This window comes from Xenopus laevis, chromosome 9_10S (assembly GCF_017654675.1).
Source record: "Xenopus laevis strain J_2021 chromosome 9_10S, Xenopus_laevis_v10.1, whole genome shotgun sequence".
NCBI classification, from domain to species: Eukaryota; Metazoa; Chordata; class Amphibia; order Anura; family Pipidae; genus Xenopus; species Xenopus laevis.
Window position 1 is genome coordinate 13,245,684 of NC_054388.1, and position 23,145 is coordinate 13,268,828.

Genomic DNA, 23,145 nt, shown 5'->3' on the forward strand with positions numbered 1-23,145 from the left:
ACCAAGCGAAGTGCAATAGAGTAAATAGGAGTTCCTAAAAAACATAGTTGAAAATCATAGTCCCAAAAAACGCTGGCAACTTTTCATTTTTTAGGGTGATAAACTGAAAAAGAGCGTAAAATTTTTTGGGGGTACCCGGCTTCCCCCCTACATATGGCACCTAAACTATACACTGGGCTCATGTGTAGGGCAATATAACAACTTTATTTCATTTTATTAAGGTTCCCTGGGCTTGTGTAGTGTAATGTATTGGCTGCAACATATACGTCCATTATTGCATCCATATGCAAATTAGGCAACGCTAGCGCGTTTTGCTTGTTGCAGTAATGCTAGCGCAACTTCGCCAGTGTTTGGTGTCCTGGACGCAATTTTGGATTTTAACGAATTAGCGTTGTCCTGGTGAATCTACACCTGGCGAAGTGTTGCGCTGTGAGCGAAGCCATCGCTGGCGAATTTTAAGGAGGTTAGTGAATTTGCCCCCTTGAGTCCAGAGTAAGAATTGTGGCAAGGAGAGCCCGAACGTTAGGGTCAGTGTTGTCCCCACGTCTTTTTGAGAAAGGAGCTCATCCCAGCACATGGTTACGAATTGCAGGAATGTATTGGTCACTGAGATGAGTCACATGCTCGGCAATTCGGGTATCCACTCAGTTTAAGTGTAGTGTTTACGCATGAAATATACAAAATCAGAAACTATATAAACTGCAACACGAAGTCAGAGGTATATTTACTTACATGCATGAAATGTTCAAAACAGTATATAGGTTGTACGATAAGGCGTCTCAAGGATAGAATTAGGGAGCATTTAAACATGGTGAGATCAGGAAGTGAGTCCTCGCCAGTATCAAGGCATTTGCGCCGAAAGCAGGTTGAGATGCAACATGCTGCATTTTTCCTGCATTCGGCGCCTACATGTGCCTGTTTGAGTACAGCACCAGTGAAAAAAACTGAATGCGTCTACTCCTGCGCTGCCCTGCGGCTGAACGCATAAAAAAGGAACACAGGGGAGCGCAGAGCAAGTAACCTTGGACCCCAGGCGAGGAGATTTACAGGCGAAACTACTAAGAGCTGATGGGTTTATCAAATTTATGTACTAGACAACCTCAGGGGTTAAATTCAGTATTCGACATAAGCTGATAGTTTTTAAAATCAATTATTAAAATATCAAACAGATAAACTGTCAATCCATATTTCTTTAACTAATAAAGGATTTTTTTGTTAACAAGTATGATTTAGCAAAATTGTTTAGAACTCCATTTCTACCAGGAACTGTAACAAAGAATCCATTGGTTAGATATCGAGTATGTAAAACTAGATACTATGTTTCCTGGTTGAAAACACTCACGGATTTGTATATAGGATTTTTTTTACCTCTTAAACATATATAAATTGGGATATAATGACTTCATAAAGATCTAGGATTGTATGAAGTATTCTTGCATGATATGGAATTGGTTTTAAATAATCGTGTATCAATTAACTTTTTAATTGATATGCGAATTTTATGGGAGGGTAATTTGGGGTTTAAATCCCGTGCATGATAATGTGGGATGAGGTCTCTGAGGAAGTGCGTAGACACGAAACGCGTCAGACCTCAGACGCTTGTTTGTATGTCAGATGTAAAAATAAAATATGTAACTTTTTAACCTGAATCCTGAATTTGGCTTGTATGGAGGTACAGAGTGCGCTGCTGTAATAACTGGTTACATATATACAAGGCCATTAAATGTGTAGCAGGGATTAGTAGCATTATGTGTGTTTGTGTAGTCACAGTCCCCAGTATGAGGTCACGGGTTTAGAGACAAGACCCCGTATCCAGTTCTGTGTGTGGGGTCTGTGCACTTAGGGGCACATTTACTAAGGGTTGAATATCGAGGGTTAATTAACCCTCGATATTCGACCATCGAAGTAAAATCCTTCGATGAATGTTGAAGTCGAAGGATTTACCGCAAATACTTCGATCGAATGATCGAAGGAAAAATCGATTCGAAGGATTTTAATCCATCGATCGAAGGCTTTTCCTTTGATCAAAAAAAGCTTAGAAAACCTATGGGGAAGGTCTCCATAGGCTAACATTGATGCTCGGTAGGTTCCAAAGTAGGTAGTCAACAGTTTTTTTAAAAAAAGCCAGTACTTCGACTATCGAATGGTCGAATAGTCGAACGGTTTTTACTCGCTCGAGTCGTAGTCGACGGTCGTAGTAGCCTATTCGATGGTCGAAGTACCAAAAAAAAACTTCGAATCCTTCACTAGAGCTAAGTAAATGTGCCCCTTAATGTATATCTTGTTGGTTTCTATATCAAGAATAGAGCTTGGCAAATGTGCTATACTTTTTCCATGCAGTTGTAAACTGTACTATATAGTTAGGGCCCACATAATAATAATAATAATAATATAGTATTGTACAAAAAAAAATCTGTCCCATGGTTCTCTGTTTGGTCCTATATGTGTGTCCTTGTATTGTGTGTATAAATGATTGTGTGTTGTGTATATACATATGTAAGGAATGGTTGTGTATCTGTGTATGTGCCTATAAGTGTGTATATGTGTGTGTGTGTGTTTGTGTATTTGTATATGTAAGTGTGTGTATTTGTGCAGATCACCCAAAAGCCATTCATGTCCTATCTCAGGCTCTTCCTTGATGTTGGGGAAGCTTTTAGGATTGACGGGTGGGCTGCCCTTTCCCTCCCCCTGCTGGGTTCTGTCATTTGTCAGCTCTGGAGTTAGGGGTGATAGATTCTTATTTTAGGAGCTCACCCTGTGTCCCAGCCATAAGAATTCCATCAGTTTCCAGCCTGCCTGTCGCCAGCAGTCAGCATGTTCAGCGCTGTGTTTGAGTCCAATCCCCCCTCTCTCCTTCCTTTATCATCTTACAATAACATTGGACTAATCATTTATAGTCCCTCTCTGCTGAGTCCCCTTGGGAAACCCTCCCGGCTCCATGCTGAGCTCTGAGCTTCATTAGCACCCGCTGGTTATGAACTGGTTAATCCCAATTAGCTAACCTGTTAGTGTTAATTGACCCATCAGTTAGTAGGAGTCCTCAGGCACAAACAGCGTTAAACCCACATCTTTCACTATATAGCCTCTTATTTGGGGTGACAAATCTCCTCTTCTTTGGGGCGACTAATCTCTCCAAACTGCCACCTCCCGGCTAGAATGTAAATCGCCGGCGGGATGGCACGCGGAGCGCTTCATTTTCCGAAGTTGCCTCAGGGTAAGGGCACAGATTAGGGGAGAGAAAAGAAATCTCCTCTTCTTCGGGGCGACAATGTCCCCGAATTGCCTTCCCCTACCTTCCCACTGGTTGAAAGTGGGAAGGCGCTAGTGGCGATTCGTTTTCCGAAGTCACCCGAAGTTGCCTCACAAGGAAACTCTGGGACAATTTGCAATTGGGTTTTATTTTTTATTATTTGTGGTTTTTGAGTTATTTGGCTTTTTATTCAGCAGCCCTCGGCAATCTGGTTGCTAGGGTTGAAATGACCCTAGCAACCATGCATTGCTTTGAAGTAGAGACTGGAAAATAAATAGGAGAGGGCCTAAATAGAAAAATTAGTAATACAAAGAACCAATAACAATAAATGTGTAGCCTTACAGAGCATTTGTTTTGTTTTTTTGATGGGGTCAGTGACCCCCTTTGGAAAGCTGGAAAAAGGCAAATAAGTAAAAAAACTATAAAAAAATAAATAAATAATGAAGACTAATTGCAAAGTTACTTAAAGTTATCCATTCTATAACATACTCAAAGTTAACTTAGGGTAAGGCCACACAAGGGGATTCGGGGAGATTTTGTCGCCTGGCGACTAATCGCCTCGTCTTTTGAGCGACTATCTCCCTGAACTGCCTCAGCGTTTTTCCCCATAGGCTAGAATGAAAAGTCGCCTGCTCTTATGCACACGCGGCGATGCGTTTTCTATAGTCACTCACGAGGCAACTTTGAGCGACTATTGAAAACGCATCGCCCCGAATCTCTAAGGGTGGACTAGCCCTTAAAGGTGAACCACCCCTTTAAGTGGTATCTGTTAGGTGCTGATTGTGTAATTTTGTTTTTGTTTTTTAGCCCATCACTGCTTACATGTAATTGAATTAATTATAAGTGGTACATCTGCATTCTCATTGTATGTGTGTATTTATTCCTCATGTACCTACAGTGCTTTCATGACAATAAGGACATACACAAAGTTGTGCAACTGAAAGCCCCCGGGGCAGTTCGTTTTTGTTGCAGTTTGTCTTTAGCAGAACAACTGACATGACTGTGGGGGCTTTCCGGATAACAGATCTTTCTGTAATTTCAATTTTCATACCTTAACATATGGACGCACACATTCCCCATATATTATCCAGAAATGCTCTGGACCTGGTTCTTTCTGAAATTTGGATCTTCATTCTACTAGAAAATCATGGAAACATTAAATAAACCCAATAGGCTGGTTTTGCTTCCAATAAGGATTAATTATATCTTAGTTGGGATCAAGTACAAGCTACTGTTTTATTATTACAGAGAAAAAAGGAAATCCAAATAATCCAATTTTTTAAAATTATTTCTTTTTCCTCTGTAATAATGTACCTTGTACGGGTATGGAATCCGTTATCCGGAAACCCATTATCCAGAAAGCTGTAAATTACGGAAAGGCAGTCTCCATCGACTCCATTCTATCCAAATAATCAACATTTTTTTAAATTATTTCCTTTTCCTCTGTAATAATAAAACAGTAACTTGTACAGGTATGGGATCCGTTATCCGGAAAACCATTATCCAGAAAGCTCTAAATTTCGGAAAGCCCGTCTCCCATAGACTCCATTTTATCCGAATAATCCGCATTTTTAAAAATGATTCCCTTATTCTCTGTAATAATAAAACAGTCGCTTGTACTTGATCCCAACTAAGATATAATTAATCCTTATTGGAAGCAAAACCAGCCTATTGGGTTTATTTAATGTTTACATGATTTTCTAGTAGACTTAAGATATGAAGATACAAATTATGGAAAGATCTGTTATCCGGAAAAACCCCAGGTGCTGAGCGTTCTGGATAACAGGTCCCTGTAAAAAGTCAACTCTTAGCTCCTCCTGAGTGTGAGTTCAACAACAGGTGAGGGGCCACAGGGTTGTCTTTATAATAAGGCCCTGCCAGTCTTCTTTCTGGAAGATTTCTATATTGTATTGTGTGTGTATGTTTCCAAATATTGCCAGTGATAAGATTAGGGATGCACCAAATCCACTATTTTGGATTCGGCCAAACCCCCAAATCCTTTGTGAAAGATTCGGCCGAATACTGAACCGAATCCTAATTTGCTTAAGCAAATTAGGGGTGGGAAGGGGAAAACATTTTTTACTTCCTTGTTTTGTGACAAAAAGTTACGCAACTTCCCTCCCCACCCCTAATCTGATTATGCAAATTAGGATTCAGTTCGGCCGGGCAGAAGGATTCGGCCGAATCAGAATCCTGCTAAAAAAGTCCAAATCCTGAACCAAATCCTGGATTCGGTGCATCCCTAGATAAGATACATGATATAAACATGAGGGTGATTAGCAACAGGAAGTATTGACATGATATGATTTGCTATATGGAAGTGTCCGTTTCTCTTTTGCACTGTACACTTCCTGTTCTAAAGAGCATGGAGCTGCTCCTGCATACCTCCCAACATTTTGGAAATAAAAAGAGGGGCAAAATAGTTGCTGCGGGTAGCGTGGTGAAATTTTTTTTTTGACCACGCCAATTTTTGTGGCCACCCCCCCCCCCCCTAATTACCATGTTCATTTTACAAAATTTCACAGGTTCTAAAAGTTTGAACATATTTCTGGGTTTTTTTTTCAGTTAATACAGTTTTGCTAATGAAGGTGAATTGCCCTTTAAGCTGTAACTTTTCCCAAGGGACCTGTTATATTATATTGTTACAATTACTTATTTGCTTATCTCGATACATTTGTTGTGGCTGTTCTGGGCTTTCTGCCAAAAGCCAATTAAGTTAGGAACTTTGTTTCTTTTTCTGGCTGTTCAGTGCAGAGTAAAACGGGACTTTCCAGTACAAATGAGGGACTGCGGGTTGAGCTTTCAATAACGGGACAGTTGGGAGGTATGCTCCGGGGCTTATCTGTAAAACTAAGCGGAGCATTCCATGGAGAGAGATCAGAGAGGTACCAGTTGGTTGATTTTCAGCCAGTTCATCTGCAAAGGTGTCACTGTATTTATGAATGGTAAAAAAAAATACTTTCAAGTGGAAGCAGCATGTACTTTATCCACAGCCTAAAAAGTACCGTATAGAGTCTGCCTGCTGTTCCTTCCCATATAGGAGAATGGGCAACAATCTGACTCCCAGTGCCCCTGGGTAGGAACCAGTTTGGAGAATCAAAAGCCAATGTGACCACACGAATCTCCCAAATAGGGATGTAGCGAACTGCCGATTTGGTGTTCGCGAACGCCGTTCGCGAACACCGGCAAAAAATGCGAACGTTCGCGGACAGTTTGCGAACTTCGAACACCCGCTAAAATCGTTCGATTCGAACGATCGAAGGATTTTAATCATTCGATCGAAGGATTTTCATTCGAATCGAACGATCAAAGCCATTCGATCGAATGCTTTTCATTCGATCGAATGCTTACAATCGTTCGAACGAATGGAAATCGTTCGATTTTTAGCGGTCGAAGGAATTCGAATGGTCGAATGGTCGAACGATCGAACGCAAACTCAAAATGCGAACGTTCCCAAACGTTCGCGAACATTCGGCGGACGCGAACGGTCGAAGTTCGCGCGAACTAGTTCGCAGCAGAACAGTTCGCTACATCCCTACTCCCAAAGAGGATAATCGATCCTGCTTATTACTCCCAATAAATATGTGCTCTAACTGATCTCCCTAAAAGTGGGATGGAATGCTCCGCTTAGTTTTAGAGATGAGCCCAGGAGCAGCTCCATGCTCTTCAGAACAGGAAGTGTAAAGTGCAAAAGAGGAACCGATACTTCCATATAGGAAATCATAGTTAGGAGCTTGTATCATGTCAATACAAAATGTCAGCGTGTATAGTGGGAGACGAGGCGGCCGACAAAGGGATACTGCTGAATCATCACATAGAGGTAGACTTCGATTGTTTCTACCTGTATATCTGACGATTTAGCTCTTAAAGGGAAACTATCGCAAAAATTAAAATTTAATATAAGCTTCAGCATCCTGAAATAAGAAACATTCTAAATACATTCAATAAAAAAATCTGTACTGTTTCTGAAATAATCACTATTCCTCTCTCAGCATCTGTTTCTCTTCATTCTCTCTTCATGCAGCAGTTGGGTGTCAGATATTCAATGACAGTTAAATCCAATATATCTTTTAGGGGGGCTCCTTTTGCCTAGAAGATGTATTAGAGCTCACTCTATTAAAATCACCAGAAATCATGTCTCTCTACATGCAGAATTTGTGCAAAAGGCTGTTATTTTGTTAGATTTTGTTTGTACTGGAATTAGTTATTTGGGTGAGCTCTAATACATCTGTTAGGAAAGGAATCCACCCCTATAGGATATATTGGATCATTCATCTGACACCCAACTGCTGCATGAAGATGAATGAAGAGAAACAGATGCTGAGATAGGAATAGTGAAGATCAACTTGATTATTTCAGAAAAAAATCGGAGTATTTAATTGATTGTATTTAGAAAGTTTCTTATTTCCGTATTATGCTGAAGCTTATATTAAATTGTCATTTTTCTCCTTTAACATTTGCGGTGAAAACAAATGATCTTTCCGGTGACCAATGGTCTCAGGAAAGCTGGTAATAGTTAATGTGTATGGCCACTTTAAGGGCCAACTGATCTTACAGAGGTAAATTGCACAGTGCAAGGGTCCTATATTCTCACTAATGGACATTTTATTACGTATGTTGGGGGGATACGACTGCAGTTTTTCATTTAGCATCTCGCTGGCAGTCTATATGTGTCTAACATAAAGTCTGTTGTTTTCCAGAGTTCCTAGAAGAGTTTCCTGGAGAGGGAAGAGAATGTGTGAACTGTGGGGCTATGTCTACCCCTCTGTGGAGAAGAGATGGAACGGGCCATTACCTGTGCAATGCCTGCGGGCTGTACCACAAAATGAACGGCATGAACAGACCACTTATCAAGCCACAGAAAAGACTGGTAAGTTTCCCACTTATGACTTATGCTTTGTGTTTTACCACCTTTAGGAGCAGATTTATCAAGCATCGAAATTCAAGACCAAATGAAATTAAATTATCGTACGAATCGAAGTAATAGCGCATTCGATCGAATTCGATTCAAAGCTTTCCACAAAAAAAAAACGTTGATTTTTCAAAGTCCACCTTAGGTTCTAAGAGGTCCCCCATAGGCTTAAATAGCAATTCGGCAGGTTTTCTATGGGGAATGGTCGAAGTCGAATTTTTAAGGACACTGTAAATGATAAATTTAGATATTCGATTTTTGCATTTTTTTCAAATTCAAATCGAATTTGGGCTATTCCCTAGTCGAAATACACAATTCGAATTTTCACTTCGACTTTGATAAATCTGCCCCTTAGAGAATGAACTAAAAGTTACGGAGGGAAAAGGCTCATTTATCAACGTCTGAATTTATCTCAATATTTTCTGAAAATGACTCCGACCAATCCCGCACGGATTTTTTTCTCCTTATTTATCAATACACTTTCCCGAAAATTTTGTTTGCGGAAAAAAACCCTGAAAAAATCGTGAAAAAAACGAATTGTACAAATTTTTCCACCCGAAAAATCACAAAAATGTCGGATTATTGCACGCAACCCAACGCAGATCGAGATATCTGAGACTTCTCCCATTCACTTATATGCAACCTCGGCAGGTCTGAGATGCCAGATTTTCAGATTCTGACTTTTTCATTAGTTATAATAAATCCCGAAAAATTCTTTTTTTTCCCCTCTAAAAATATGAATTTTATAGCAAAAAAACTTACATTTTTCGGGTTTTTGGCATTTGGAGTTTAATAAATAACCCCCTTATTGTCTTTTGTCAATCTCTCCTACTGTGAAACTACATTTGGGCAAATGGTTCAGATTCAGAGATAGACTGTTAAAGGACCAGTAACATCAATTTTTTTTTTAATTCGTTAGTGTAGAACAAAAAAAAAAGCACAAAGACAAATTAAACTTTTAAATCGCTATTAAGAAAGTTATTAAGAAATAACTTGCCAAAACTCCTCTTGCACGTCTCTCCAGAAAAGGCGATTCCGTCGATCCATCGTGCGGCGCTTGATTCCTCCTCCCTACCTTCCTTATAGGAGATAGCCAAGAAGGAGAAATTGGGCGCTGCACAATGGATCGTCGCCCTGTCGCCTTCTCTGAAGAGGAGCGCAAGCAGAGTTTCGGTAAGTTATTTCTTAATAAAGACTTAAGCGATTTAAAAGTTTAAAAGTGTTTTTTTTTTTTTTCGTTCTATACTGACAATTTTTTTAAAAAAAAATAATATGTTACTGTCCTTTAAATAAAGGAGCCCAGGCCAAGACTTCCCTGTTTAATGGGAACACAGTCTCATTCTCCAGGAAGGGGTTGATACAGTAAGTCTGTCACTGATTTTGCCGCCTCTAAGATCCATTAAAGTAATGGATATTAAAATATGTTTTATATATGAGGGAAAAGTGTCTTGCATTGCCCTTTATGGCAGGACAGATTGATGGCAAGAGATCTCCTGTGGGGACTGGTCGCTGCCCTGTCTGCTTTGTGTTCGGTGCTAAATTGGCCGCCCCATTCAGGCACAGTCTGGGAACGCCGTCTGAGAGACAGTTGCTTTAGATTAACACAGAAGCTTTCCTGAGAGGTGCGAGAGTGGCCTTTCCTACTTATCACTGTGAAATGTGACGCTCTAAGTGCCGACTGTCTCGCTCTGAAAGGCTTGTGAGGTACAAGCGCTCTGAATCGTTACCCCCCCTAAATAGCCACTTCTGCTAAACTCATTATGAAAAGAGCAGGGGAGGCGCATTTTAAGGGGAAGTTCAAGTTGTAGACTTTGTAGCAGTTTTGTCATTTATCTCTCTCTCTCTTTCTCTCATGCTGACTCTCTCTAACGTTGAACAAGAGTAAGTACCCTCTCTTATACAATAGAAGTGTTACAGCTATATATGACACTGTTTACACTGCAAATAATTCTACTGGTACTCTACCATGTAAAATTTCATTCCTGAACCAGCAAATGTATTTTTTTGGTTGTAATATTGGTGTGTAGGTGCATCTCAGGTTATTTTGCCTGGTCATGTGCTTTCAGAAAGAGCCAGCACTTTAGGATGGAACTGCTTTCTGGCAGCCTGTTGTTTCTCCTACTCCATGTAACTGAATGTGTTGCAGTGGGACCTGGATTTTACTATTGAGTGCTGTTCTTAGATCTACCAGGCAGCTGTTATCTTGTGTTAGGGAGCTGCTATCTGGTTACCTTCCCATTGTTCTGTTGTTAGGCTGCTGGGGAGAAAGGGAGGGGGTGATATCACTAGGGATGGGTGAATTTGAGCAGTTTTGTTTCGCCAAAAATTTGCCGCCGGAGAATTGTCGCCGACACCCATTAAAGTCTATGGGCATCAAAAAAATGTTGTTGCATGGCAAAATTTTTTTGACATGCGTCTTTTTTTTTTTTTTGCTCACACCGCCATACAAGTCTATGGTCGTCATTTCCACGGCGAAACAAGGTGGAAAAAATTCGCCCATCCCTAGATATCACGCCAACTTGTAGTTCAGCAGTAAAGAGTGACTGAAGTTTATCAGAGCACAACAGAGCCTGGCCGGACGTGATGCCGGCTGAGCACGCGTATGCGCAAAATGCCTCTTGAGCATTGCACAAAATGTCGTGCATGCGCAATTAGCCTGTGAAGTAACATCGACAGTCAGGGAGAGAGGGAACTGGACATGGGGTAGGCGACAGAGATTGTACGTGCCTGGCGCCCCTCCAGCTTTGAGCCCTAGGCACATGTGTACTCTGCCTACCCCTAGTTCTGGCCCTGGAGCATAAATCACATGACTGGGGGGCAGCTGGGAAACTGACAATTTGTCTAGCCCCATGTCAGATTTCAAAATTAAATATAAAAAAATCTGTTTGCTCTTTTAAGAAATGGATTTCAGTGCAGAATTCTGTTGGATCAGCACTATTAACTATTAAAACATGTTTTCCCATGACGCTATTCCTTTAAATTCCATCAATTCCAGAATATACTCGTGTCTGAATCTCAGCATGACGAGTCCTGTTCCCCTTTGGAATGACAAGGGGGCAAGTTTGCATGTGTGTCTCTGTACAAATGCGCCCAATACATAATAACATTCTCCTAATACAGAGTCTCCATCTGCTGATATGGCACAATGTTCCCAGATAACAAGTGGCAGATACATTTGCTTCTGCTTATCAGGGAGGGGTTCTGTACAAATAGCTGGATTCCTGAGGTTTTCTATGTAGTGTACTGGGGGAATGGCTAACCAATCCTGCGGCTGGCCAGAATCATTAGGGAGTTAGAACAAGCAACAGAGAACTGACAGTAATTTGAAAGTCATTTGGCTCTCGGCTCTCTCCATGGGCAGTAGCAATGTACTTTCCATATAATCGCCTCTCACAGACTTTTCTATTCCCTGCTCTATATAACATTCAATATTATTTTGGGTCCTTCAGCTGAAAGCAGTATTTGATATTATAAAAAGGGGCATGGGTTGGGTACATTGTGAGATACATATGGCCATTGCTGCATGTATAGACTTTTAAGTGCATTCAGCAGCCTGGGGCAACAAGTACAGGTATGGGACCTATTATCCAGAATGCTCGGGACCCTGGGATTTCCAGATAACTGGTCTTTCTGTAATTCGGATAATTTTATACCTTAAGGGCAGAGACAGACGAGAAGATTCAGGGGGATTTAGTCCCCTGGCGACAAATTGCTTCTTCTTCGGGCGACTAATCTGCCCGAACTGCCTCCCCGTCGGCTAGAATCTAAATCGCAGATGGGGTGGCACTCAGAGCACTTAATTTTCCAAAGTCGCCTCACGAGGAAACTTCAGGCAACTTCGGAAAAAAAGTGCCCGAGTGCCATCCTGTCTGCGATTTCGATTCTAGCCGGCGGGGAGGCTGTTCAGGCAGATTAGTCGCCCGAAGAAGAGGCGATTTGTCGTCGGGCGACTTCTCGTCTGTCTCTGCCCTAAGTCTACTAGAAAATCATGTAAACATTAAATAAACCCAATAGGCTGGTTTTGCTTCTAATAAGGATTAATTATATCTTAGTTGGGATCAAGTACAAGCTACTGTTTTATTATTACAGAGAAAAAGGAAATCATTTTTCAAAATTTGCATTATTTGATTATAATGGAGTCTATGGGAGACAGCCTTTCTGGATAATGGGCTTCCAGATAACGGATCTCATACCTGGGCTATTTATTTCTACCCTGTATGTGTCAAACTTGATTTTCATTGCCACGGCCTCGTGACATCTAGATCCTACTCAGTGTCGGACTGATTTGATTATAATGGAGTCTATGGCAGTAGACTGTAAGTAGTAGACTGAGTCTATGGTAGCCTTTCTGTAATCTGGAACTTTTTGGATAATGGGTTTCTGGATAACAGATCCCATACCTGTATAAAAATGTATTTCTGTATGATCCCAGGCACTTATTTTTTCGGCATACTGCAGTTGTACAATACAAACATTTGCTTTGCTGCAGTGAAAGGGTTAATGAGCAAATGTGCCGCTTGCATGAACATTACAGACACAAAGCACAGACAGTGTAATAAAGTGCTAATGGGAATAAATATGTGTATAATAAGTGGCCGGCTCATTAGCTCGCTATATACACAGTCCCTATTGTCGTCATTACAGTGATGAGCAAACAGTGACACAGGGACAAAAGAAATAACTTAGATAACCCAGGTGGAAACTGGATCGTGCTGCTCATTTTAACCCTAAATATTGGGGCCCAAATGGGACAGAGCAATGTTGAACTTTGTATCTGTTGTGAACTATAACTCCCAGTATCCTCAGCATGCAGTCAACTTGTGCTTAGCAAAGACTACAGGACTATTAGTTGGATACCCCGAAAACAGAAAGAGTTAATATTATACACGGTACAGCCCTACTATCATATCTACTGGCAAGATAAAAGGACATTGAGAAATAGCTGCCACCCAGTGTGTAGTACCACAAACACGTACCCAATCACACCCAAATGTGGCTGAATGATGTGCTGGCAATACTCTGGTCTCTAGGTTACCAAATATTGAGCCGTGTGTATTTTTGCAGAATTACCCAATGTGTGATCTAAATGGTTGACATTTTATACTGGTAAATAAGCTGCAAATATTGGCGCTTCTCTTGCCAGGCCTCCCGATAGCTCTAATCACACAAGGAAGTCCTGTATGGGCAGGTTTTATTTGGAGAGGTGGCCAAACAAGTGAATCTTGCCCACCTTGAATGGGGATAACAGGCTGATCCAGTTATGGGCCCAACAATCAGATTGCAACGCAGGGAATGGAGGCAGTTGGAGCGAAGGCCACATCAATGAGTCCTTGATCCAACCAGATTTTTAAAACCTGCCTGATCGACATCTCGCTGTTTTTTCGGGAAGCCCATCAGAGGGCACTAACCACTGGCCAATAAGCTGCTGACTTGATCTGTCTGTAGCTTTTATCAGCCCGTGTATGGCCACCTTCAGATCCATTTAGATCAGACCAGTGCCGGACTGGGCTGGCGGGGAAAAACCCGGTGGCCCGGCCCTCTTGGGCCCCCGCCGGCCCAGACCAATCCTAGATTGGCCCCCCGAATGAAAACAAAATTGTGTGTTCGCCATTAGCGCATGTGCCTGACATTCGTGCATGTGCGGAGTGTGTCTGCCATTCGCACACGCGCACAAGCTTTTGCACATGCGCACTGGGCCGCCGAGGTTCAGAACCAGATGGGCCCCGACTGCTCCAGTCCGACCCTGGATCAGCCTGTGAATTTACAAGGCCCTGTGGCCAGCCAATCTTAAGGTGGCCATACACATAGAGATCCGCTCGTTTGGTGGTTTGGCCACCTTGAGGTGCGCGATATCGTGCTGATCCAATCGTAGGCCCTAGGGTTCACGGTACCGCATCAATGTTCAGATGCAGTCCGCAATCCGACGGGATTTTTACCCCCGCCCAATCAGCATCTGCCCGACTCTCAGCCAGATATCAACCAGGGATGCCCGTCGGAGTGCCCCACACACTGGCCAATAAGCTGCCGACAGACTGAGTCAGCAGCTTATTGGCCCGTTTATATGTCCACCTTTAGCTACATTATCATTTTCCCTACATGCTTGTCTTTACCCAAAGACATAAACAACTACTGCAGATAAATAATTTAACAGCCGGTTGTTTAGGAAAGTCTCGTCGGTGATAAAAAGCCTTTGGACTGAGTCGGCAGCTTATTGGCCATATACATTGCCAGTCAACAGGCCTGGGTGACGGATATCTGTCAGGGTTGATTTTAGTGCATATATGCAGTCCAATGTAAATTCATTCCACATCCTCGCTGGTTGGAAGGATATTTGTAAATGTAAAAGTGAAAGCAGCATCTGTTTCTGGATACAATGTGGCCTCACTTCATAGAGTCTGTGATGCCTTCTGCTACATTGTCAGGGAATAAAAAGGAAGGACACGGTTTTCAGTAGCAATTACATTAACAAATACGAGTTGAATGTATATTGCAGCTGCCTCATAGTCACACTGTGGATAGTGCATCGCCGGCCTAACTTACTATTTAGGAATTAGCCCTCAAACACTAGAAAAAAGTAACAAGGCCTTCATATTTGGGTGAATGTTCTCTGCATTTTTTTTTTCTTCTCCCCCCCTTTTTTTTTTAAATGTAAATAAACAGCGCAGTTCAAAGTTAGAGAGAGCGGCTTTTTCCAGACAAGGTCACAATGTTGCCAAGGAGATCTGACTGGCCCCTTTCATTTAAAGTAAACTGAGAGGAAATTAGGAGTAAAATATCGTTCTTCTTCTGTCCTTGACAAGCCCCGGGCCCTGCCATCGTCCATCACTGACTCGCAGGCAAATTTCAGAGTTAGGGAGTAACGTTTTCAGAGACAATATTTTTGGAAGCGGCTAATGGAGAGGCTGCCTCTCCTCTCCCTGCCTGTCTCCGACCCCTCCGCTAACTACACAGCATTTATTAACCCTTCTGCTTCAAGGTGGCCAGTGATTCTCTACTTTGGAACATCAAAGGCTTTGGTGGTGATCAGGTTAATGCAGTACAAAAGTCATACATTGTGTAACAATTGTTTTTATATACATAAAGTATGAGGGTATAGCTTATTGTGTACCCAGAACATTCCTTCTCTGTATATTTGTATTTATACATATGGGAGGAGGTGCCATATTGATTCCCTTAGACAGTACAGTATGAGGGTATAGCTTATTGTGTGCCCAGAACATTCCTTCTCTGTATATTTGTATTTATACATATGGGAAGGAGGTGCCATAGAGTTTCCCTTAGACAGTACAGTATGAGGGTATAGCTTATTGTGTGCCCAGAACATTCCTTCTCTGTATATTTGTATTTATACATATGGGAAGGAGGTGCCATATTGTTTCCCTTAGACAGTACAGTATGAGGGTATAGCTTATTGTGTGCCCAGAACATTCCTTCTCTGTATATTTGTATTTATACATATGGGAAGGAGGTGCCATATTGTTTCCCTTAGACAGTACAGTATGAGGGTATAGCTTATTGTGTGCCCAGAACATTCCTTCTCTGTATATTTGTATTTATACATATGGGAAGGAGGTGCCATATTGTTTCCCTTAGACAGTACAGTGTGAGGGTATAGCTTATTGTGTGCCCAGAACATTCATTCTCTGTATATTGGTATTTATACATATGGGAAGGAGGTGCCATATTGATTCCCTTAGACAGTACAGTATGAGGGTATAGCTTATTGTGTGCCCAGAACATTCCTTCTCTGTATATTTGTATTTATACATATGGGAAGGAGGTGCCATATTGTTTCCCTTAGACAGTACAGTATGAGGGTATAGCTTATTGTGTGCCCAGAATATTTCTTCTCTGTATATTTGTATGTATACAAACCAAACATATGCTCTGGCCCCTTTTGTTAATAAAAAGGTGATTTATGCATAACAATTGTTCATCATAATAAATGATTCAGCCTATCTGGCCATTAGACCAGGCAAATGCCTCAATATTTTTAAGACCCAACCATCAGACAAAATGACTTACTGTGGGCACAGAACATTTATTTGTATGTCATCTTTATAATCCCACCTTACAAGTGACATTATAATGACTAAAAACAAAATTTAAACAAATCAAAAAGGAAAACTTAATTCTAAATTCCACCCCAAGCAGTGTTTAGACTAAACTAGCTCTCCAGCTTTCAACCCACAGTTATTGCCAATTTTTTCAATTCGATGGGCGAATTTCGAAGTTTTAGCACTTCGAAATTCGACCCTTAGTAAATGTGCCCCTAAATGTATTTACATGGTTATTTATAATTAGTCCATATGTAACAGTTCTATATTAGAACACAAAAGATTGTTTAAACACACACACATTTTACAATATATATATATATATATATATATATATATATATATATATATATATATATATATATATATATATATATATATATATATATATATATATATATATACACATACATACACATAATGGGGGGTTTATTTTTTTTAAACATCTTAAATATGTATTTAAAAAGGATGTATTTTTAAGATCTGAAATATAGAAAAATATTTCGATTTCTTTTAATTTATAAAAAAATGTTTTTTATTGATATTCAAGATTTAGAAATTACATTTTTCTTTTCAAAATCATAAGGGCAGATTTATCAAGGATCGAATTGAAAATTCAAATTTTCGAATTCGAAGTTTATTTTAGTGTAATGCAACTAGGGGATAGTCCAAATTAGATTAGAGTTTAAAAAAAAATCGAAATTCGAATTTCAAAATTTATCATGCCCCTTTAAGGATTCAAATTCGAGTATTTGCCATCTAAAACCTGCCAAATTTTAACCTTTAGGGGACCTCCTACAATCAATTTGGTGTAGTTTGGTGGACTTTAAATTTTTTTTTATTTTTGCAGGTCGATCCTATTCACCAGAATTAAAAAACTAATTTTTAAATAAATTTCGAATGGGTCGTTTATTTTCCAAATTTTTAGAAATCCCCATAAACTTGAAATTTGACCCTTTATAAATCTGCCCTGTAATGTTGCTAATAGAAAAATTGGGATACATTTTTAAATCCAATATCTATAATCGATATTTGCAAAATGGAATGTTTAAAAATGTTTAGCTATTTAAAACTAAAATGTAAATCCCATTCTGTTTTATTTTTTAAAATCATTAAAATCTCTATATATTTTTTTACAAAATGTAAAAAAATTTGATTTATTCTTAAATATCTAAATATATATATATATATATATTTTTTTTTTTTGTTTGTTTGTTTAGAACTGTACATTAGTGTCTTGTTTTATTTTGTTGTGTTGTTGGTTTAGCCCCGTATACAGTGAACATTTACGGAGATCGGAGAAAATCATATTTGGGAGGTTTATAGAGGTCATTGAAAATTGTAAACACATAAAGTGATTATATTTATAATAATTATCCATGTAAATAAATACTGGTATGGGACCTGTTATCCAGAATGCTCAGGACCTGGGGTTTTCTGGATAATGGATCTTTCCATAAACATGTAAACATTAAATAAACCAAATAGGCTGATTTTGCCTCCAATAAGAATTAATTATATCTTAGTTGGGATCAAGTACAAGTTACTGAGAAAAAGGGAAATCATATTTAAAAATGTGGATAATTTGATTATAATGGAGTCTATGGGAGTCGTTCTTTCTGTAATTTGGAACTTTCTGGATAATGGTACAAGTATAGGAACTGTTATACAGACTGCTCGGGACCTGGGCTTTTCCGGATTAAATAAACCCAATAGGCTGGTTCTGCTCCCAATAAGGATTAATTATATCTTAGTTGGGATCAAGTACAAGCTACTGTTTTATTATTACACAGAAAAAGGTAATCATTTTTTTTTTTTTTTTTTTAAATTTGAGTCTATGGGTGATGGATTTTCCAAAATTTGGAGCTTTCTGGAGAATGTGTTTCTGGATAACGGATTCAATACCTGTCACATGAAAAAAAGATTTTCCACGTTAAACTGTAAATGAGGATAAATACAGTATATAAGAAACAAATATTCTTTTTTTGTCCAAACAAACAAACATATATCCTTATCTGTATGATTCTGTGTAAAGTCATCACAAAATCCACATTTTTTCAATTTTATTAATTATGGGCGAATCTATTTGCCAGGCGCGAATTCACTGCGAATATCCACTTTTCACAGCAGGCGAATAAATGCGCGAATTTGCTGCTACAGTTGCGACGCGGGAAATTCGCAAATTTCATGGCGCAGCGAAATGGGACAAATTCGCCCATCACTAAATTTAATAACAAATGTATCACCATTTTACACTTATTCCAAAAGAAAAAGAAAGAAAAAGAAAGAAAAACAAAATACACCCCTAAATTGTTTATGAATTATTTGTATAGAGTTTGTGGCATGAATCGTTTGCTGAAGTGTGTGGCGTGTGCCGGGCACAACATTCATTTGAAAAGGAGACATTTGGGGGAATTTTATCTTTGATTACTTGACCTTATTTAAATGCTCACCCCCATTCATCACCTGCCAGTGCAGCGCAATAAACACAGAGGAGGGGGGGGACTGTTATTGCTGCTGAATTCAATGGCGGCCTTGAGCACTTTCCTATGGTCTGTCAGCTGGAGGGGCCTCTCAGTGACACGTCCCATTAGGGGGGGACCTCTCGCACGTTGCTTCACACTTACTCAAATCTTGCATCTAAATTGTTTGAATGCTTGGCATGTTAACACCATTTGTCCGCTGTACTAACTCCCAGTGTCTGTCAGTGGCTTTTACTGATGAAACGGTTTCAGCATTTTACTTAAATAAACAAAAGGGCCGTTGGATTGATCCCCAGTAAAAGGCTGCACATTAGTAGGATCCAACGCAGGACAATCTAATGTGCTTTTTGGACTGCAGCGGGGCGACCCCCAATGATTCGGGGCAGTAGGACGGCTACAAGGCTCATTATTAACATGTAGCCTACACTTCTACACGTCTCATTCTAATTATAACAAATATAAACCAGATCTGTGTGTTTTAGAACAAGATGTCTAATATCACCCGCCTAGAAGCATTGTAAATTCAGCAGCAAAGTGTGATATATATAGGTGTGTGTTTGTGTGTATACAGTATATCATTTAGTTTTAGCTAATTTTCTGCTTTTGGGGGCAGTTCATGAGTAGAATCAGGCACGGACTTGGCCGGCGGGATGCCGGGAAAAAACCCAGTGGGCCCTGGCTCTTTTGGGCCCCACCCAGGGGGATGGTGTGGGGGGCCCCTGAGACTGGGCCCCCCCAGTCCCGACACTGAGTAGGATCTAGATGTCACGAGGCCGTGGCAATGAAAATCAAGTTTGACACATACAGGGTAGAAATAAATAGCCCAGGTATGGGATCCGTTATCCGGAAGCCCATTATCCAGAAAGTTCTGAATTATGGAAAGGCTGTCTCCCATAGACTCCATTATAATCAAATAATGCAAATTTTGAAAAATGATTTCCTTTTTCTTTGTAATAATAAAACAGTAGCTTGTACGTGATCCCTTATTGGAAGCAAAACCAGCCTATTGGGGTTAATTAATGTTTAAAGGAGAACTCAACCGTAGTTTAAAAAAAAACCTATAATTACATTTAGGGGCAGATTTATTAAGCATCAAATTGTAAATTCGAGTTGGATTTTTGGTCAAAACTCACAAATTCGAGTTGGGAATAATCCAAACTTGTATTCGATATTTATCATACCTGGACCCTGGAAACAACTCGATTTCGACTATTTGCCGCACAAAAGAAGTCAATGGCAGAGTTCCAGTGACCTATTTGACATTCGCGTTTTTTAGTCAAATTTGATTGGAGTTTTCGGGTCAGTTGTATTCATTCTAGTTTTAGCCATTTAAGATTTTTTTTAAATAACCTTCCATTTGAGTTGTGAGTATATTCGAATTCATTTGAGTAAAAATAATTTCACAAAAACTCGAAAATTCGACCTTTGATAAATCCGCCCCTTAGTTTTGCAGTTCTATTTTTTATATTTCCCCAACCTTCTCGGCTCTTGTCGAGACCAGGAACCCACTGTAGAGCTGGAGGCTGGTTGCCCCCCTATGAATATATTTTATAAAGTGATTTAACTGAACTGGGTTTGTTCATGGTCTGTAGGGGGAAGTCTGTAATATTTGTGGAAATGTTGAGGTCAGCGCTGGCACCCAGTGTTGTTATTTACAGTAAAAGGCAGAAGAAAGGGCAAATCTGGGATAAACCAGAGAGATTGAGTTTCTGCGGCACAATTATTGGCATAACATAATAATATAATACTGTCTGGCAGCTCTTTTATTTCTGGGGTTCAGTTGTTAAGCCAAGCCTTGTCTGTCTGTCCCACAGTCTTCCTCCCGGCGAGCTGGCCTTTGCTGCACAAACTGTCACACCAGCACCACAACCCTCTGGAGGCGCAACTCAGAAGGAGAGCCAGTGTGTAACGCATGCGGATTGTACATGAAACTACACGGGGTAAGTGGCTTATAGACCCTACAAGAGGAATGTGCCCGGCTTATTGCTGCCATGTGATGTCCCACTGCTACTGTGAGCCAGTCCAGTGCTTTATGGTCACACTGTGAATATTTGATGATAATAACGGAAAGTGTTGCCCTTTAGGTGCCTCGTCCTCTGGCCATGAAGAAAGAAAGCATTCAGACCCGAAAAAGAAAGCCCAAAAATATCGGCAAAGGAAAGACTTCCACAGGTATTCACTAACCCAGCACAAATGATCATGACTCTGTTACACACAGATGGGATCCTTTATCCTTAAACCCTTTATCCAAAAAGCTCCGAATTAAAGGACCAGTAACATAAAAAGATTATGAAAAAAATGTGTTTGTACTTTGCGAATTTCGCAAAGTCTTTATTAAGAAATAACTTACCGATTCTCCACTTTCTCTCCTCTTCAGAAACGGCGACAGGGTGACAATCCATAGTGCGGCACTCGATTTCTCCTCCCTGGCTAATATAGAAGGCAGGGAGTTGAAATCGAGCGCCACACGATGGATCGTCGCCCTGTCGCCGTTTCTGAAGAGGAGCGCAAGCAGAGAATCGGTAATTTATTTCTTGATAAAGACTTTGTGAATTTAAAGTTAAATGTGTCTTGGTGTTTTAGAAAAGAAAAAAAAAAATTTTAATGGTCCTTTAAGGAATGGCCCATAGACTCCATTTTATCCAAATAATCCACATTTTTAAAAATGATTTCCTTTTTTTCTGTAATAATAAAACAGTAGCTTGTACTTGATCCCAACTAAGATATAATTAATCCTTATTGGAATCAGAACCAGCCTATTGGGTTTATTTAATGTTTAAATGATCTAGGAGATCCACATTAAGGAAAGATCCATTATCCAAAAAACCCTAGGTCCTGAGCATTCTGGATAATAGGTCCCATACCTGTATAGGAAAAACATTTTCTCTTGCATTACATATCTATCTTCTCCTCTCCATAAATCCCAACTGACAGATACAGTACATCACCTCATCTCCTTCTATCCGACTGACAGATACATCTTTCCTCTCGTTCTATCCTGAATGACATATATATATATATTTTTTGACATATATAAAAAAATTTAAATCAATAATTGAATGCTGATTTGCCTCTGATTTTATTTCTAAGGCTCGTCAACATCCGCCAACAACTCTCCGTCTTCAGTTACAAATTCCGACCCCACACCTGTGTTAAAAACAGAACCCAACATCACATCCCAATATTCGGGCCAGGCAATTGTACCAGTCTCCCAGGTAAGTCACCCGATCTTAACACTATTACACTATTTACACTATGGGCAGATTTATCAAGGGTCGAATTGAAAATTCAAAATTTTTTTATAGTCAAAACTGTCAAATTCGACTAGGGAGTTATTCCAATTTCGAGATTTATCATACTCTGGCCCTTTAAGAACTCAAAGTCGACTATTCGCCACCTAAAACCTGCCGAATTGCTGTTTAAGTTAATGGGAGAGGTCCAGGAATCAATTTGGAGTTATTTGAAGCCTTCCCCTGACATTCGAGTTTTTTGCGGAGAAAAAAAACTTGAATCGAGTTTTTAAAATTCAAATGGAATTTGATTTGAGTTTTCGGGTCGATTTAATTCATCCGAGTTTAAAAAATGTGAATAAATTAATACATTTCGATTGGTCGAATTTCGAATTCATGGGAGTTTAGGGGAGTTTTTAAAAACTTAAATGAATTTGAAATTCAACCTTTGATAAATGTGCCTCTATGTGTCTGGGCAATAGGTGGTAAGTATTGTCTGTGCCATGTGTGGGCCTCCAGAGTTTTTCATTTGTCTCTCTATTAGCTGGCGGTGATGGCAGAGAGACACACTCAGATTCGGAGAGATTAGTCGCCCAGCGACAAATCTCCTCTTCTTTGGGGCGACTAATCTCCCTGAACTGCCTCCCACCGGCAGAGACACATGCTCAGATTCAAGGAGATTTAATCGCCTGGCGATAAATCGCCTCTTCTTCGGGGCGACTAATCTCCCCAAACTGCCTCCTGTCTGCTAGAATGTAAATTGCCAGCGGGATGGCCCTCGGAGCGCTTCCTTTTCTGAAGTCGCCCAAAGTTGTGACAGTCTTAGGGCAGAGACATGTGCTCAAATTCAGTGAGATGTAGTTGCCCGGCGATAAATCGCCTCTTCTTCGGGGCCACTAACCTCCCGAACTGCCTCCCACTGGCAATCGCCGGCGGGATGGCAATCGGTTTGCTTCATTTTCCAAAGTCCCCAGAAGTTGTGGAACTTCAGGGCACCTTCGGAAGACTAAGCGCTCCGAGTGCCATTCCGCTGGCGAAATCTCCCTGAATCTGAGTGTGTGTCTCAGCCCTAAGACTTTAGAAATTCAGTGTTGTTGTTTAATACTAAGCTATGACAGATATTCCCCTGTACTTAGTAACAGTAGCAGGGCTATTCCTATAAAAAAAAGTGCTAAGAGCCCAGACATTACAGAACCAAACCTAGTGGCACAAG

General features: G+C 40.2%; 1 protein-coding gene across 1 annotated transcript in view; it reads left to right on the forward strand.

Annotated features, from left to right (window-relative positions):
* Positions 1 to 23,145, forward strand: part of gata5.S (GATA binding protein 5 S homeolog) — a gene marked incomplete at its 5' end in the record, with an annotated part of 32,953 nt that overhangs the window by 8,878 nt on the left and 930 nt on the right. Inside the window, 4 exon segments of the mRNA NM_001088493.1 lie at positions 7,951 to 8,120; positions 20,517 to 20,642; positions 20,787 to 20,874; positions 21,793 to 21,917. Coding sequence (NP_001081962.1) covers positions 7,951 to 8,120; positions 20,517 to 20,642; positions 20,787 to 20,874; positions 21,793 to 21,917 — 509 coding nt within the window.